This window comes from Entelurus aequoreus, linkage group LG17 (genome assembly GCF_033978785.1).
Source record: "Entelurus aequoreus isolate RoL-2023_Sb linkage group LG17, RoL_Eaeq_v1.1, whole genome shotgun sequence".
Lineage (NCBI taxonomy): Eukaryota > Metazoa > Chordata > Actinopteri > Syngnathiformes > Syngnathidae > Entelurus > Entelurus aequoreus.
Window position 1 is genome coordinate 19,182,023 of NC_084747.1, and position 19,738 is coordinate 19,201,760.

General features: G+C 35.9%; 1 protein-coding gene across 2 annotated transcripts in view; it reads left to right on the top strand.

Moving 5' to 3' along the window:
• The window catches only part of dapk1 (death-associated protein kinase 1), a 141,608-nt gene that overhangs the window by 119,328 nt on the left and 2,542 nt on the right, over positions 1 to 19,738 (top strand). For both annotated transcript variants that reach the window (XM_062025110.1, XM_062025111.1), the window contains 6 exons: positions 2,091 to 2,310; positions 10,928 to 11,113; positions 11,178 to 11,375; positions 13,201 to 13,339; positions 16,606 to 16,726; positions 17,976 to 18,164. In XM_062025110.1, coding sequence (XP_061881094.1) covers positions 2,091 to 2,310; positions 10,928 to 11,113; positions 11,178 to 11,375; positions 13,201 to 13,339; positions 16,606 to 16,726; positions 17,976 to 18,164 — 1,053 coding nt within the window. The remainder of the gene's footprint in view (positions 1 to 2,090; positions 2,311 to 10,927; positions 11,114 to 11,177; positions 11,376 to 13,200; positions 13,340 to 16,605; positions 16,727 to 17,975; positions 18,165 to 19,738) is intronic.

Genomic DNA, 19,738 nt, shown 5'->3' on the forward strand with positions numbered 1-19,738 from the left:
ACGTAGGGAGAAGTACAGAGCACCAATAAACCTTAAAGGCACTGCCTTTGCGTGCCGGCCCAATCACATAATATATACGGCTTTTCACACACACAAGCGAATGCAATGCATGCTTGGTCAACAGCCATACAGGTCACACTGAGGGTGTCCGTATAAACAACTTTAACACTGTTACAAATATGCGCCACACTGTGAACCCACACCAAACAAGAATGACAAACATATTTCGGGAGAACATCCGCACCGTAACACAACATAAACACAACAGAACAAATACCCAGAACCCCTTGCAGCACTAACTCTTCCGGGACGCTACAATATACACCCCCGCTAACCCCCCCCCCCCCCCCCCCCAACCCCGCCCACCTCAACTTCCTCATGCTCTCTTAGGGAGAGCATGTCCCAAATTCCAAGCTACTGTTTTGAGGCATGTTAAAAAAAATAATGCACTTTGTGACTTCAATAATAAATATGGCAGTGCCATGTTGGCATTTTTTTCCATAACTTGAGTTGATTTATTTTGGAAAACCTTGTTACATTGTTTAATGCATCCAGCGGGGCATCACAACAAAATTAGGCATAATAATGTGTTAATTCCAGGACTGTATATATCGGTATCGGTTGATATCGGAATTGGTAAATAAGAGTTGGACAATATCGGAATATCGGATATCGGCAAAAAAGCCATTATCGGACATCTCTAATTATAGCGTTTACGTTTTGAGCAGAAAAATGTGGAATTCAAGGGAAATCTCAGATTTTTGTAATGTGGAAAAATAGTGAGCAAGAACGTTTTGGTGTTGGAATGGCTTCGATCAATCGAGAAATGTGGAAGTCGGGATGAATTCTCAAGATCAAGGAGTGTTTGGGTAATGAATAAATGTGGAGTTTTTTTAAAAACGTGCGAATTTTGGGGATGTGAGAAATTGTTATTGCTGGATATTTTGATACTAAAATGGTTTGAATTTAGGGCTGGGTAGTCATCCTACAACATACAAATGTTTATTGTCCATTAGGGGTGTCAAGAAAAAAATCGAATTTGAGATTAATTGCCATTCTTAATTGATTAAAAAAATTGATCAAAAATCGATTTTTTTAAATTTATTAATTTTTTTTCCTGTATAGATTTACTTTAGAAAAGAGAAGTGTGGGATACTTCTCTTTTTGCCTTATTTACACTACCGTTCAAAAGTTTGGGGTCACGCAATTCCTCGCATAGAATAGCCTTCATTTCTAAGAACAAGAATAGACTGTCGAGTTTCAGATGAAAGTTCTCTTTTTCTGGCCATTTTGAGCGTTTAATTGACCCCACAAATGTGATGCTCCAGAAACTCAATCTGCTCAAAGGAAGGTCAGTTTTGTAGCTTCTGTAACGAGCTACAAAACGAGATGTGTGAACATGATTGCACAAGGGTTTTCTAATCATCAATTAGCCTTCTGAGCCAATGAACAAACACATTGTACCATTAGAACACTGGACTGATAGTTGCTGGAAATGGGCCTCTATACACCTATGTAGATATTGCACCAAAAACCAGACATTTGCAGCTAGAATAGTCATTTACCACATTAGCAATGTATAGAGTGTATTTCTTTAAAGTTAAGACTAGTTTAAAGTTATCTTCATTGAAAAGTACAGTGCTTTTCCTTCAAAAATAAGGACATTTCAATGTGACCCCAAACTTTTGAACGGTAGTGTATATTTGACTTTATTAAATGTTTGGGTAGAATTTGATTGAACCAAACCAGTTTTATTTGAATTAATATAGAAATGTGTCAGAGATGTTATCTATTTTTTAATTTAAAATTTTTGGAAAAGTAGGAAATGTGTAAAATTGTTAGTTCGGATGTTCTAGAAGAGCTCAATGTTTTCAGGTTGCAAAGGTTTGAATGAGTTGAGAAACGTAGGACATGTACAAATTGTCCTTTCATTCTCAATTGGAATTTAGCTGCGTAAAATGTGGAATTATGAAAAATACGGACATATTTTATGGGATGTGTAAATATTGTATATATGAACACACACAACAATAACGTAATGAACGATGTTCCACACGATAAGGACTAATAGGTTGTTGTCTCTGCGTCAGGACAACCACAAGCTGGGTTACATCCAGCAGCTGCGGCCCACAATGACAGCCCAGCCGCGGGTCAAGTTGAAGCTCTTCGGACATTCAGCGGCGGGCAAGAGCACCTTGCTGGAGTCCCTCAAGTGCGGCATCCTGCGGAGCTTCTTCAGGAGACGCAGGACAACCCGCATGACTAACGGCGTGCGGCACCCCAATTCTCCCGTCAACTCCAAGCCCGCCGGTAAGACGCGGCAGAGCGTGTGTGACCCGCCCAGCAGGGTCCAACTGTCACGGTTCTATTTACAGGAACTTATCTGTTCCTGGGTCAAATTGTTAACATCAAAGGAATATCTATTATATTTATACCAAGTACAACCAGGACTACAGCAGGGGTGTCTCAATCCGATATGAGCAAAAACAAACAATATTAAATCAGCTTTGAATCTAAAATCTCCAATATAAGCGCATAAAACAAGCAGCACTCGGAGCGAGCAGCTACACGACAGCTAAGCACACAATAGCACACAAGCTAGGCTTATGTATTAAATGTCCTTAATTGAACAATATTGCAGTCTAAAACAGCACATTTGTCAATATAAACAAGTATCAAATTATTAAAAAGTTATGTTTTGGTCGTTACTAACAATTGTGTCACATTTGTCACATCAGAAAATTGACTATTTTAGTTAGAGGTGTGCCGATCCAATATTGATTTAGGATATCAGTCCTATACTGGCGAAAAAAAAGTATCTGATCACATTGACTTGCATTTAAAATCTCGGATTTAAACTCTGGTACATCAATGTAATAATTAGGGGCGTCCCAATCCGATATCGATACTGAATATCGTTATAATATCAGAAAAAAATGTAAAATGTCCCATACGAGCAGTTTATTAAATGTATTTAATTTAAATGTCTTCCTATAAGCACACAATCTCTTCTGTTTTCATCAAGTCATTTACAAAAGGTAAACATGGTAGGCTATAGGCTACTTGGAGCTAGCTGCTACACAACAGCTAAGCACACAATAGCACACAAGCTAGACTTATGTATTAAATGTCCTTAATTGAACAATATTGCAGTGTAAAACAGCACATTTGTCAATATAAACAAGTATCAAATTATTAAAAAGTTATGTTTTGGTCGTTACTAACAAATGTGTCACATTTTGTGTCTTAGGCTAATTTAGAAAATTTACTATTTTAGTTAAAGGTGTGCCGATCCAATATTGATTCAGGATATCAGTCCTATACTGGCGGAAAAAAAGTATCTGATCACATCGGCTTGCATTTAAAATCTCGGATTTAAACTCCGGTACATCAATGTATTAATTAGGGGCGTCCCAATCCGATATCGATACTGAATATCGTTACAATATCAGAAAAAAATGTAAAATGTCCCATACGAGCAGTTTATTAAATGTATTTAATTTGAATGTCTTCCTATAAGCACACAATTTCTTCTGTTTTCGTCAACTCATTTACAAAAGGTAAATATGGTAGGCTATAGGCTACTTGGAGCTAGCTGCTACACAGCAGCTAAGCACACAATAGCACACAAGCTAGACTTATGTATTAAATGTCCTTAATTGAACAATATTGCAGTGTAAAACAGCACATTTGTCAATATGAACAAATATCAAATTATTAAAAAGTTATGTTTTGGTCGTTACTAACAAATGTGTCACATTTTGTGTCTTAGGCTAATTTAGAAAATTTACTATTTTAGTTAGAGGTGTGCCGATCCAATATTGATTCAGGATATCAGTCCTATACTGGCGGAAAAAAAGTATCTGATCACATCGGCTTGCATTTAAAATCTCGGATTTAAACTCCGGTACATCAATGTAATAATTAGGAGCGTCCCAATCCGATATCAATACTGAATATCGTTACGATATCAGAACATTTTTTTAAATGTCCGATACGAGCAGTTTATTAAATGTATTTAATTTAAATGTCTTCCTATAAACACACAATTTCTTCTGTTTTCGTCAAGTCATTTACAAAAGGTAAACATGGTAGGCTATAAGCTACTTGGAGCTAGCTGCTACACAACAGCTAAGCACACAATAGCACACAAGCTAGACTTATGTATTAATTTTCCTGAGGGAACTCTCCTGAAAGAATCAATAAAGTACTATCTATCTAAATGTCCTTAATTGAACAATATTGCAGTTTAAAACAGCACATTTGTCAATATGAACAAATATCAAATTATTAAAAAGTTATGTTTTGGTCGTTACTAACAAATGTCACATTTTGTGTCTTAGGCTAATTTAGAAAATTTACTATTTTAGTTAGAGGTGTGCCGATCCAATATTGATTCAGGATATCAGTCCTATACTGGCGAGAAAAAAAAGTATCTGATCACATCGGCTTGCATTTAAAATCTCGGATTTAAACTCCGGTACATCAATGTATTAATTAGGGGCGTCCCAATCCGATATCGATACTGAATATCGTTATAATATCAGAAAAAAATGTAAAATGTCCCATACAAGCAGTTTATTAAATGTATTTAATTTAAATGTCTTCCTATAAGCACACAATTTCTTCTGTTTTCGTCAAGTCATTTACAAAAGGTAAACATGGTAGGCTATAGGCTACTTGGAGCTAGCTGCTACACAGCAGCTAAGCACACAATAGCACACAAGCTAGACTTATGTATTAAATGTCCTTAATTGAACAATATTGCAGTGTAAAACAGCACATTTGTCAATATGAACAAATATCAAATTATTAAAAAGTTATGTTTTGGTCGTTACTAACAAATGTCACATTTTGTGTCTTAGGCTAATTTAGAAAATGTACTATTTTAGTTAGAGGTGTGCCGATCCAATATTGATTCAGGATATCAGTCCTATACTGGCGAGAAAAAAAAGTATCTGATCACATCGGCTTGCATTTAAAATCTCGGATTTAAACTCCGGTACATCAATGTATTAATTAGGGGCGTCCCAATCCGATATCGATACTGAATATCGTTATAATATCAGAAAAAAATGTAAAATGTCCCATACAAGCAGTTTATTAAATGTATTTAATTTAAATGTCTTCCTATAAGCACACAATTTCTTCTGTTTTCGTCAAGTCATTTACAAAAGGTAAACATGGTAGGCTATAGGCTACTTGGAGCTAGCTGCTACACAGCAGCTAAGCACACAATAGCACACAAGCTAGACTTATGTATTAAATGTCCTTAATTGAACAATATTGCAGTGTAAAACAGCACATCTGTCAATATGAACAAATATCAAATTATTAAAAAGTTATGTTTTGGTCGTTACTAACAATTGTGTCACATTTTGTGTCTTAGGCTAATTTAGAAAATGTACTATTTTAGTTAGAGGTGTGCCGATCCAATATTGATTTAGGATATCAGTCCTATACTGGCGAAAAAAAAGTATCTGATCACATCGGCTTGCATTTAAAGTCTCGGATTTAAACTCTGGTACATCAATGTAATACTTAGGGGCGTCCCAATCCGATATCAATACTAAATATCATTATAATATCAGAAAAAAATGTAAAATGTCCCGTACGAGCAGTTTATTAAATGTATTTAATTTAAATGTCTTCCTATAAGCACACAATCTCTTCTGTTTTCGTCAAGTCATTTACAAAAGGTAAACATGGTAGGCTATAGGCTACTTGGAGCTAGCTGCTACACAACAGCTAAGCACACAATAGCACACAAGCTAGACTTATGTATTAAATGTCCTTAATTGAACAATATTGCAGTCTAAAACAGCACATTTGTCAATATGAACAAATATCAAATTATTAAAAAGTTATGTTTTGATCGTTACTAACAATTGTGTCACTTTTTGTGTCTTAGGCTAACATAGAAAATTGACTATTTTAGTTAGAGGTGTGCCGATCCAATATTGATTCAGGATATCAGTCCTATACCGTCGAAAAAAGGGTATCTGATCACATCGGCTTGCATTTAAAATCTCGGTACATCAATTTAATAATTAGGGGCGTCCCAATCCGATTGTAGAAGTCGCTGCCTAGCGGTTCCACTGATATACACGTCACCACAGACAGGCGTGCAAAGTTGACAAAGTTTTAATGTTTTTGACAAGATCATTCAAAAATGCTTTTCAGCAGGTCGTGACTTTGTAGTCACTCCCAATCCTTCCTCTCCTACTGTTCCTAGACCGCTACTGTTAAATTGTCCTCAGCACCATGGACAGAGGCGGTGACCTCCGCTCCTGCAGGCAGTGCTGGCCACACCTCCCTCCACACCGATATTGATACTGAATATCGTTACGATATGAGAAACAAAATGAAATCACCTTGCGTGTAAAATGTCCGATACGAGCAGTTTATTAAATTTATTTATTTTAAATGTCTTCCTATAAGAACACAATTTATTCTGTTTTCGTCAAGTCATTTACAAAAGGTAAACATGGTAGGCTATAGGCTACTTGGAGCTAGCTGCTACACAACAGCTAAGCACACAATAGCACACAAGCTAGACTTATGTATTACATGTCCTTAATTAAACAATATTGCAGTCTAAAACAGCACATTTGTCAATACAAACAAGTATCAAATAATTAGAGTTACATATTACTTACACATACAAAGTCTCCAAGGCAGAAGCGTATTCGAAAGTAACAAACGTGTCCGCATCCTTCACTTACCGCTTCATGATCTTTACTTGATAAATTATTGTGGCCACTAGGTGTCGCCAAAAAAAGCTAATTACCACTCGATCATAAAGTCCATTCCAGACAGTTAATAATAAATTTAGATTAGATAGATTTATTGTTCCCCGAGGGGAAATTCATTTTCACTGCCGTATATTTAAACAATAGACATTACACATCACAAAACAAAAATACATCATACATGACAAACACATTTATGAGCTTGTCAGACAGGTCGGCCGGGCCTGCTGTTAAGGGCGGCTATAGCTGCAGGGATCAGGCTTTTCCTGAGGCGGGCCCTCCGGAATTTGATGGTTCTGTACCTGCGCCCTGATGGTAGTGGGAATAGGAATAGGTTATTGTTTTTCATACCTAGCATTGTTCTCTGTTTGACTCATTTCACTTGATTAGGCCTTTTTGTAAGATTCCACACTCCAAAAAAATGTAAGTAGGTATACATTTTGCTGATATCGTATCGGATCAAAATTGGTTTTGTGCTCCGATATTTGCCTCGTATCGGAAGTTGTATTGGGGTACACATTACTAATTAGGACTGCACTAAAAATGTTACAAAAATTACTGCATAAGTGAACATTTGTCATAGTTAATATTTTCCCGAGTAAATAGTAATTATAAGATAAAAGTAACTTAATCAAGTAAAACATTTTTGTTTGTTTTGTTTTCATCTTTATAAAATGCATTGATTTATGCACAATCGCAACTTTTTTCTCAAAAATATATATATGTTTTCTCAAAATTTAACCTCTTCTCAATAATATGACGTTTCTTAAATATATGAAGACAAAAACAATAATGTGCGATATTTTCCTCAACTCAGCTTTTATTGTGAAAATGCATCCGGTAAGTATTCACAGCGCTTCAATTTTTCCATTTATGTTACAGCCTTATTCCAAAACAGAATAAGTTTATTTTTGTCCTCAAAATTCTATTTATTCTATTCTAAAATATATAAATACATATTTACTATTGGAAAAAAAAATGGCATACTTTGAATAATTTTTAAAGACATATATTTTAGAGGGAAAAACGTTTGGTTTCAAGAAAATACTTGCACAATATTACAATGTTATGTTATGTTGTCTTAAGATTACTAAGTTTACAAGTTGCTTTTCTTCAAGACAATTATTATATATTTTAATAAAAAAAAGTTGGATATTTTTCAGCAAAAAAAGGGGTGTACATTGTATAGTGCATCTGGAAATTATTCACAGCGCTTCACTTATTCCACATTTTGTTATGTTGCAGCCTTATTCCTAAACTGAATAAATTCATGTTTGTCCTCAAAATTCTACAGTATGCCATTTTCTTTTCAATAATAAATATTTGATTACCGGTAGTTATTTGTATTTTTTTAAATGGGTGGGGGTCTCAGACCATAACACCCACGGATAGACAGTCTACAACAGAGGTGTCAAAGTCCTTTCAACTGAGGGCCACATCGCAGTTATGTTTGGCCCCAGAGGGCCGCGTCTAACAGTGAATACTATTATTACACAATTTTTAATGCATTTTTTAGTAGATTTTTTAAAAACTAAAATGTAAAAAAATATGGAAAGTTGCAATAATTTCACCTCAAAATGTATATAGCTCGGATGGTGGAGTGGCCGTGCCAGCAACTAGAGGGTTCCAGGTTCGATCCCTGCTTCCGCCATCCTAGTCACTGCCGTTGTGTCCTTGGGCAAGACAATTGACCCACCTGCTCCCAGTGCCACCCACACCACTGGTTTAAATGTAACTTAGATATTGGGTTTCACTATGTAAAAGCGCTTTGAGTCACTAGAGAAAAAGCGCTATATAAATATACTTCACTTCACTTCACTAGTGTATATTACTGTAAATGGAAAAACAGTATTGCTGTTTGTATGGTAAAACAAAGGCAGCTCAGTTGTCAGAATTTTACTGTAAAATTTACATTTGTTTTTTTACTGTAAATAAAAAAAACTGCAATTTTACAGTAAAATTTTGGCACCTGAGCTGCCAGTTATTTTGTTTTTTACTGTAATAAACTACAGTTTATTACAGTAAAAAAAAGTACTGTTTTTTTTTTTCATTTAGAGAACAATGCTTTAAAAACCACAGTAAATTTCACAATTTTACCATGAAATCTATTGCTACTTTTACATTGCACAATTTGATGGCTAACTTGATTTGAAATCATTATTATTAGTATGTATTTCTATTTAAACAATGGTTTGAATGTTTGATGATAATTTTTTGCATAATTAGACAATATTTAAGTTGACATAATTTGCAATGACATGGAGTACATATTTTATTTTTTTATTTTTTTCCTCCCAAAATAGAAAGAAAGAATACATTTAGTAAGAAAAGTTACAGTACTTTATTGATACATATTATTTCCAAGCTTTCGAGGGCCAAATAAAATGAAGTGGTGGGCCACATCTGGCTCACCGTGGCCTTGAGATACTCCAGTCCGGGGGTGCTCATTACGTCGATCGCGAGCTACCGGTCGATCGCGGAGGGTGTGTCAGTCGATCGCCAGCCAGGCATTAAAAAAATAGTCCTAAAAATGAGCGATCATAAATCTTCACTATGACGTCACTTTCGTCACTTGATTGACATTCACGGCACTCGAGGGTCTTCTGAAATGACGCTGGCTGCTGCCAGCTCATTAAAATTACAGACAGGAAGGCGAGAAACACTTTTTATTTCAACAGACTCTGGCGCTGTACCTGTCGTCAAAACTCCAAAGACCGACTGCACAGTTGCACAATAAAAGCTCTGCTTCATCCTGCTTGCGCTAACAAAATAAGAGTCTCAGAAAGCTGGCGTGCACAAGCTAGCAAGCTACGGAGTTTGCCGCCAATGTATTTCTTGTAAAGTGTATACAAAGGAGTACGGAAGCTGGACAAATAAGATGCCAAAAACCAACTACTTTCATGTGGCATTGGACAGAAAGTAGGACTTTTTTTCTCCTCCATTCAAAAATGCGGACGTTATCAGCACCACTGTCTGATTCCTATCAATGCAAGTCATCAGAATCAGGTCATACACCAACTTATATTCTTGTCTTCATGAAAGAAAGGAATCTATATGTGTTAAACATGCTTGTATTATCTTTAAACACCTTTAACTTATTAACTATATGTGTTAAACATGCTTTTATTATCTTTAAACACCTTCAACTTATTAACAATATTAACTATATGTGTTAAACATGCGTGTATTATCTTTAAACACCTTTAACTTATTAACAATGTTAACTATATGTGTTAAACATGCTTGTATTATCTTTAAACACCTTTAACTTATTAACAATATTAACTATATGTGTTAAACATGCTTGTATTATCTTTAAACACCTTTAACTTATTAACAATATTAACTATATGTGTTAAACATGCTTGTATTATCTTTAAACACCTTTAACTTATTAACAATATTAACTATATGTGTTAAACATGCTTGTATTATCTTTAAACACCTTTAACTTATTAACAATATTAACTATATGTGTTAAACATGCGTGTATTATCTTTAAACACCTTTAACTTATTAACAATGTTAACTATATGTGTTAAACATGCTTGTATTATCTTTAAACACCTTTAACTTATTAACAATATTAACTATATGTGTTAAACATGCTTGTATTATCTTTAAACACCTTTAACTTATTAACAATATTAACTATATGTGTTAAACATGCTTGTATTATCTTTAAACACCTTTAACTTATTAACAATATTAACTATATGTGTTAAGCATGCTTTTATTATCTTTAAACACCTTTAACTTATTAACAATATTAACTATATGTGTTAAACATGCTTGTATTATCTTTAAACACCTTTAACTTATTAACAATATTAACTATATGTGTTAAACATGCTTGTATTATCATTAAACACCTTTAATTTATTAACAATATTAACTATATGTGTTAAACATGCTTGCATTATCATTAAACACCTTTAACTTAACAAAAACATATATTTCATAAATAAGTAAATATAAATTATATATATGAATGAGGTAAATCCCCACGACTTGATCAATTGAAAAGTAGCTCGCCTGCAGAAAAAGTGTGAGCCCCCCTGTTCCAGTCCATAATAATAAATGATGAATGTATGACAATAGCGCCCTCGTGTGTTAGTGCGCGTGAACCGCAGCAGCACGACTCTCCTCAACACACCTCGCTCTCCTTCATCCAGTGTCGGTGAGCATCTCCAACCTGTACCCGGGCTGCGAGAACGTGAGCGTGCGCAGTCGCAGCATGATGTTCGAGCCCAGCTTGACCAAAGGCGTCCTGGAGGTCTTCTCGCCCGTGCACAGCGCCCTGTCCGCCGCCGACGACCAGGCCACCAGGGCCGTGGACATCCAGCACGCCAGCATCCACGGTGAGCGACACCTGCCAGGGTCAAAGGCGTGGCGGTGAAGTCCTCAACAACTGTTTCCGCGTAGGTGTGGGAGATTTTAGCACGTGGGAGTTTTCGGGGAACCCCGTGTACTACTGCTCCTACGACTACTTTGCCGCCAACGACGTCACCGCCATCCACCTGGTCCTGTTCAGCCTGGAGGAGCCGTACGAGACCCAGCTGAGCCACATCACCTATTGGCTCAACCTGCTCAAGGCCCTCACGCCGCCTCACGAAGACATTGGTGAGCGACAGCAAAAAAAAATAAAAAATGTACGACGACTTTATGACAACAGTGGCTGTCCTCCATGTTTTTGTGATGGTGGCAGTAATCCTCGTTATTAGCAACATGCTAATTGTGTTTGGTTGTTTCCTCCACTCCATTAGACACTCATTGTTTTGCTAAGTCTTGCCAATGCAACCCTATAGAAAATGTTAACCTGATGAGAAATGTTGTTATAATCACTAAAAAGCCAAATTATAAGTAATTAGAGAGTTTAATTATTATTAGTAGTAGTACCGTATTTTTCAGACTATAAGGCGCACTTAAAATCCTTTCATTTTCTCAAAAATCGACAGTGCGCCTTATAACCCAGTGTTCCTAATGTACGGAATGATTGTAGTTGTGCTTACCGACCTCGAAGCAATTTTATTTGGTACCTGGTGTGACCTGGTCACACATAAGAGATACGTGTAGACTGCAATATGACGCCAGTAAACAACATATAAAAAATGGGACCCATTACCTCCCTGCTTGGCACTCAGCATCAAGGGTTGGAATTGGGGGTTAAATCACCAAAAATGATTCCCGGGCGTGCTGCCCACTGCTCCCCTCACCTCCCAGGGGGGGATCAAGGGTGATGGGTCAAATGCAGAGAATAATTTCGCCACACCTAGTTTGTGTGTGACAATCATTGGTACTTTAACTTTAACACCAAAACTTTAAATGTTCCATTGAAAATAAAGAACATTACACACGGCACTCAAAAATCTGTCAAAATGTTTTAGTATGACTTTGAAGACGCACCGTTTGATGGATTGTCGGCCCATTACGGTTACCGTAGTCAGAGATACAAGTATTAGTATGGTGCATGTATAAGGACTGCAAAATGGCACCCATTAGCAGACATGTTATCTGACGTTTTGTTTCACAGTATTATGCAAAAGCAACTTTTCTTACCTTCTGGTACCTGCTAATCTGTATTTGGGATCTGCATAAGTCCTGAAAATTTGCGATGCCGTAGTCGATAAGCTTCTTATTTTTCTCTATCTTCTTGTTATGGGACATTCATCCTCCGCTGTTGCCATTTCTAATATAAAGTAGCGTAAAGTTCTAACTTATGTCTCGCTATGAAAGCACTAAAACATACCGGTGTAGTGAGTTATCATTATTCACCCAAGGAACTTTAGTTATTAGAGAGTTCCGGTCGGACGGTTTTTCACACTAGTGAGCCACGGATGAGGAGATGCTGCTCCGTTATTGGTTGAAGTAAAGTCTGAATGTCATTAAAACAGTTAGCTCCATCTTTTGACACTTATTCCACTCCCGTCTTTGCACGCTACACCGCTACAACAAAGATGACGGGGAGAAGACGCAGAGCCACGTAAATAATACCGCCCACAAAACGGCGCATCCTGAAGCGACTGTCAGAAAAGCGGCTTGAAGATGATCTGTAAAACATCATCTATGCAACATTTTGACCAAAGAACCACCATTACATGTTATGTAGACCACAAGGAAGTGTTTTACATTTAGAAAAAAAATCATAATCAATCAATCAATCAATTAATGTTTATTTATATAGCCCTAAATCACAAGTGTCTCAAAGGGCTGTACAATAATAATATGACTCCTTTAATGCGCCCTATAATCCGGTGCGCCTTTTGTATGAAAAAAGACCTGAATAGACCCGCTCATCAGCAGTGCGCCTTATAATCCGGCGCACCCTATGGTCTAGAAAATCCGGTAGTATAGTGATTGTTTGCTACTCACTATAATATCAAAGACTTTAAGGCTGATGTTTTGGGGGATTTTCCATAAAATGTTACGTGAACGCGATGTCTTCCAGTTTTCGGAGGCCGCGTCCTGCAGCCCCTGGCGGTGGTCCTGGTGGCGACCCACGCAGACCTGGCAGACGTTCCCAGATGTTTCTCGGGAGAGTTCAGCTACAACCGAGAGAAAGCTATCCTCAAGGAAGTCAAGAACAGGTCAGCCTCCACATGTTTCTTATTTATGCACTATTGTGGCTTTCGATTGTTGGAATATGACATCATTTGGTTTACCTTTGCCCCAACCCTTTTTTTTTAATTAGATTTTATACATACCGGTATATATATATACAGGATTACAACCTTTTTCCTTGTAAAAATGTTCAACCTTTTTTTTCCCTTGTGAATGTATATCTTTTTACCCAAAAAAATTTGCTTTTTTTTTTTCTCCAAACTATACAACAATTTTCTTCAAAGTATTCAACATTCTTCTCAAACATACAACTTTTCCTCAATAATATACACCTTTTTTAATTATACTGCTTTTTCCTTAAAATATACATATTTTTTCCAATTATACTACTTTTCCCTAAAAAATATAAAAAGGTCTTAAAAATATATTTTTTTAATTATTTAAAAAAAATATATATATATATAAATATAAAAATGTATTCTTAAAGATATAAAACTTTTTCCTCAGCAATATACGTTTCCTTAAAAAATATAATACTTTTTTTAATAGAAATATACAACTATTTCCATAAATGTATATACAACTTTTTTCGTACAAATAAACAGCTTCTTTCTAAAAATATATTCTTAAAAATTTGCAACTTTACTTCAAAAATGTAATGTAAAGAGAAATGAAAACATGTGACGTATCATGTTAAAACTGCATAGATGTTCGAAATAAACTTCCACCAACCAACCAAAATACACTTTTTTTTTGCTCAAAAATATACAACTTTTTTTATCGAGAATATTTAACTTTTTTCTTAAAATTATACAGCTTATTATTAAAAATAAACGTGTATTTTTGTATATATTTAAAAAATCTCAATAACATACAACCAAAAGAATATTCTCCTCTTGACAAAATTGGTGCAGTTCAGCTAAATTTGTTGGTTTTCTGACATGGACTTGTTCCTTCAGCATTGTCCACACGTTTAAGTCAGGACTTTGGGAAAGCCATTCTAAAACCTTAATTCTAGCCTGATTTAGCCATTCCTTTACCACTTTTGACGTGTGTTTGGGGTCATTGTCCTGTTAGAACACCCAACTGCGCCCAACACCCAACCTCCGGGCTGATGATTTTAGGTTGTCCTGAAGAATTTGGAGGTAATCCTCCTTTTTCCTTGTCCCATTTACTCTCTGTAAAGCACCAGTTCCATTGGCAGCAAAACAGGCCCAGAGCATAATACTACCACCACCATTCTTGACGGTAGGCCTGGTGTCCCTGGGATTAAAGGCCTCACCTTTTCTCCTCCAAACATATTGCTGGGTATTGTGGCCAAACAGCTCAATTTTTGTTTCATCTGACATCACATGGACAAAGATAAGACCTTCTGGAGGAAAGTTCTGTGGTCAGATAAAACAAAAATTGAGCTGTTTGGCCACAATACCCAGCAATATGTTTGGAGGAGAAAAGGTGAGGCCTTTAATCCCAGGAACACCAGGCCTACCGTCAAGCATGGTGGTGGTAGTATTATGCTCTGGGCCTGTTTTGCTGCCAATGGAACTGGTTCTTTAAATGGGACAATAAAAAAAGAGGATTACCTCCAAATTCTTCAGGACAACCTAAAATCATCAGCCCGGAGGTTGGGTCTTGGGCGCAGTTGGGTGTTCCAACAGGACAATGACCCCAAACACACGTCAAAAGTGGTAAAGGAATGGCTGAATCAGGCTAGAATGAAGGTTTTAGAATGGCCTTCCCAAAGTCCTGACGTGTGGACAATGCTGAAGAAACAAGTCCATGTCAGAAAACCAACACATTTAGCTGAACTGCACCAATTTTGTCAAGAGGAGTGGTCAAAAATTCAAGCAGAAGCTTGTGGATGGCTACCAAAAGCGCCTTTTTGCAGTGAAACTTTCCAAGGGACATGTAAGCAAATATTAACATTGCTGTATGTATACTTTTGACCCAGCAGATTTGCTCACATTTTCAGTAGACCCATAATAAATTCATTAAAAAAAAAAACTTCATGAATGTTTTTTGTGACCAACAAGTATGTGCTCCAATCACTCTATCACAAAATAAGAGTTGTAGAAATTATTGGAAACTCAATACAGCCATGACATTATGTTCTTTACAACTTTTGACTACGACTGTATATATATACACATACAGTGGGGCAAAAAAGTATTTAGTCAGCCACCCATTGACAATCAATGGGTGGCTGACTAAATACTTTTTTGCCCCACTGTATATATATATATATGTGTGTGTGTGTGTGTGTGTATATATGTACATATTTATATGTATATGTGTATATATATATATATATATATATATATATATATATATATATATATATATATATATATATATATATATATATATATGTATATGTATATATATATACACACACACGTCAGGTGTATGTATGTATGTATATACGTGTGTATTTATATATAAAAATGTGTGTGTATATATATTTGTATATACATATGTATATATGTGTATATACATATGTATATATGTAAATGTATATGTGTGTATGTATATACTGTATATATACTTCAAATCAAACTTTATTTATATATCACTTTTTATACACAAGCAAATGGCAAAGACAAGAAAACACGCACACAGCACTGTTTACAATATCATCGCAAAAACAAAACAAAACATGGCATGGCACTGAGGATTTCAGGAAAAACGCCACCTTTGAGACGTCCACACTGGAGAATAACAAAAATAAACGCTATCTAAAAAATAGTATAAAACATATGATAAAATATATGTAGAAATAAAATATAAATAATACATTAATACGTTAAAAAACATAACATTGAGAGAATAATAGTAGTAATATTAATAAATTAAGATAGAAAACAATGCAATAAATGATTTTTAAAAAAACATAAGAGTTTAACATAATCAATAAAAAGCCTGATTGAAAAGGTGTGTGTTTAGTCTTATTTTATTTTATTTTTTTCAACACTCTCTGCAGTCCTGAGGCTCTCTGCCAGGCTGTTCCACAGGTGGGGGCCATAGTGGTTAAATGCCGCCTCACCGTGGGTCTTAGTTCTGGAATTTGGTAAAGATAATAATGCTAGTGCCAAAAGACCTCAGGATCCACGAGGGTTGATACGGTAAAAGTAGGTCAGATAGATAAGAAGGCGCAAGGCCATAAAGACATTTCAAAACTAATAATCGAAATCGTCTGGTTTAATTTCTTTCCTTCTTGTTTAAGTGATAAGTCATGGTGACGGTAACACAAAACAATACATCAACTTTTCTCAATCTTCTTATGACTTTGGAGGTTTGGAAACGACCTGCAGATCAGCGACAAGTTGTTTGTGACGGACGCCGGAGCCTCAAACTCCAAAGATATGAAGCTGCTTCGGAATCATCTCCAGGAACTACGCTCCCAGGTCATCTCGGTGAGCTCCACACACACACACACACACACACACACACGCACACACACACACACACACACACACACACATTGTTGTATTTGTTACCTCTTTAGGACCACCCTTTCTAGATATATAAAGATTTGTATTTACAACATTAATAACATATACACTCTATGCAAATATAAAAAAGCTTGTTGTGAAAAATGAGTTGTAATTTCAGAAGAAGAAGGTCACAATTTCACAAGAATATCATAGAATTTTGGCAGTATTACAATAAAAGTCGTCATTTTACTCAACGCAAGTCAAAAGTTTACAAGAAAAACTGAACATTTGTGCAAAGTATGGTAAAAGTTGGAATTTTACTCAATAACAGTCACAATTTCACAAGAAAAGCTTAGCATGTTGGCAATTTTATGAAAAGAGTCGTAATTTAACTCGACAAAAGTCACAATTTTATAAGAAAACTATACAATTTTGGCAATATAACAATAATCGGAATTTTACTTGGCAAGATTATGACAAAAGTCATAATTCTACTCAAAAAATATCACTATTTTACAGGAGCAACACAAAAATTGGCAATATTGTGATAAAAGTCAGAATTTTATATGACAAATGTCACCATTTTGCAGTAAAAAGTAATACTTCAACATCAAAAAGTAACAATTTTATGAGAAAATATTGCAATATTACAGAAGCAGACAGAATACGGGAAATTGTTCCCAATTTTATGAGAAAAAGTTGACACATTGTGAGAAAAAGACTGCTTTTAGTTAATTTTTGGTGTGTAAATGTTTTTTAATCTTCATTATTGACTTCAAGTTATTACAGTATGTCTATATACACATCTATTTGATTTTTTATTAATTTTGGCCAAAGGGGACGGATTTCAATTTCTTACACACGCTTGTTATTACATATGTTGGCCAGAGGAAGAGCGCTTCAAACTTTTACACACACTTGTTATTTCATATGTTGACCAGAGGGGGAGCACTTTTAAAACTAACACACAGTCAATTTGAAAAATCCCTCCTTTTTGGGACCACCCTCATTTTGATAGATGTCACCACCAGGGGTGCAAATGAGACATTCTCTATTAGATGCAATGGTTTTCTGTATTGGGACCATGAGTTATGTCATCACTTGTTCACACCTCCTCATATGGAAGCTACTTTTCCTTGTTGATGTCTCAAGGAGGGTAGAAATACAAGAGCACACATACACACACACACACACACAAATTAAATTGTTGCTTGTTTCTATCCCGCAGAGCTGCGGTGCCATGACGCTGCTGTCCGAGCGCCTGCTAACTGTGCTGCCCGCCTGGAGGAAGCAGAGCGGACCCAACCAGCTGATGTCATGGCAACAGTTTGTCAGCGACGTCCAGGAGCAGATCAACCCGCTGGTCAGCCAGGAGCATCTGCGCAGCCTGGCCCTGCAGCTTCACAGCATGGGCGAGGTCAGACCCACGTGGCAGATGTCACGTACCACGCAGGGCTACATGCTAACTTCACACTCGCATTTTAACAACATGCTAGGTTAGCATAGTCACAAAAATGTCACACTTACATCTCAGGTCTGTAGCGGACGAAGCTCTAGGTGTCCGTTTAAGATGTGTAACAAAGCCTGAATGTATTTATTTATTACTTTTTTTGACCATTTTTTATAAAACTACTTTTTGAAGTTTTTATATATATATATATATATATATATATATATATATATATATATATATATATATATATATATATATATATATATATATATATATATATATATATATATATATATATATATATATATATATATATACAGTACAGGCCAAAGGTTTGGACACACCTTCTCATTCAATGGGTTTTCTGTATTTTCATGACTATTTACCGTATTTTTCGGACTATAAGTCGCAGTTATTTTCATAGTTTGGCCGGGCTCCAGTGCGACTTATATATGGTTTTTTCCTTTTTTATTATGCATTTTCGGCAGGTGCGACTTATACTCCGAAAAATACGGTACATCAGGGGCGTCAAACTCATTTTAGATCGGGGGCCACATGGAGAAAAATCTACTCCCAAGTGGGCTGGACTGGCAAAATCACGGCACGATAACTTAAAAATAAAGACAACTTCAGATTGTTTTCTTTGTTTAAAAATAGAACAAGCACATTCTGAAATTGTACAAATCATAATGTTGTTGGGGGTTTTTAATAGTATTCTATCTTTATTTGTCGTTATTTATATTTTCTGAATAAATGATGTGATAATGTTCATCAGTCAACTCATTGGTGTTCATTTTCAATCTATCAAGATAAAAACATAATATCAAAATCAAATTACAGGATGTTATTTATGTAGTTTGATCATTTTCCTCGAATGGTGTACCAACATCAAGTGGTTTATTTTGTACATATGTAGCATCATCTACAAAGATGCAAATAATTGCTATTGCGACATCCAGTGGACACATTTAGGACAGCTGTTTCTTTCATTCAAAAATTTCAAGTTAATTTTTATACTTAGCAAACTCATCCCGCGGGCCGGATAAAACCTGTCCGCGGGCCTGATCCGGCCCTCGGGCCTTACTTTTGACACCCCTGATTTACATTGTAGATTGTCACTGAAGGCATCAAAACTATGAATGAACACATGTGGAGTTATGTACTTAACAAAAAAAGGTGAAATAACAGAAAACATGTTTTATATTCTAGTTTCTTCAAAATAGCCACCCTTTGCTCTGATTACTGCTTTGCACACTCTTGGCATTCTCTCCATGAGCTTCAAGAGGTAGTCACCTGAAATGGTTTTCACTTCACAGGTGTCTTTTTTTTTTTTTCTTTCTCACTCCCCCCAAGCTGTCCTCTGTCAAGTGGTGAGTGTAGGAGTCTTGGATGTATTATGTATTCATCAACAGAATATGTCAGGATGACAGTATGTGCAGGTTCTTATAGGAGGGAAATGGGACAAATGGGTTCTGAGGGTAAAAAATGGAAACCCTTAGGGGGAAAAAAAGAGTACAATTGGATATTAAATATCATAT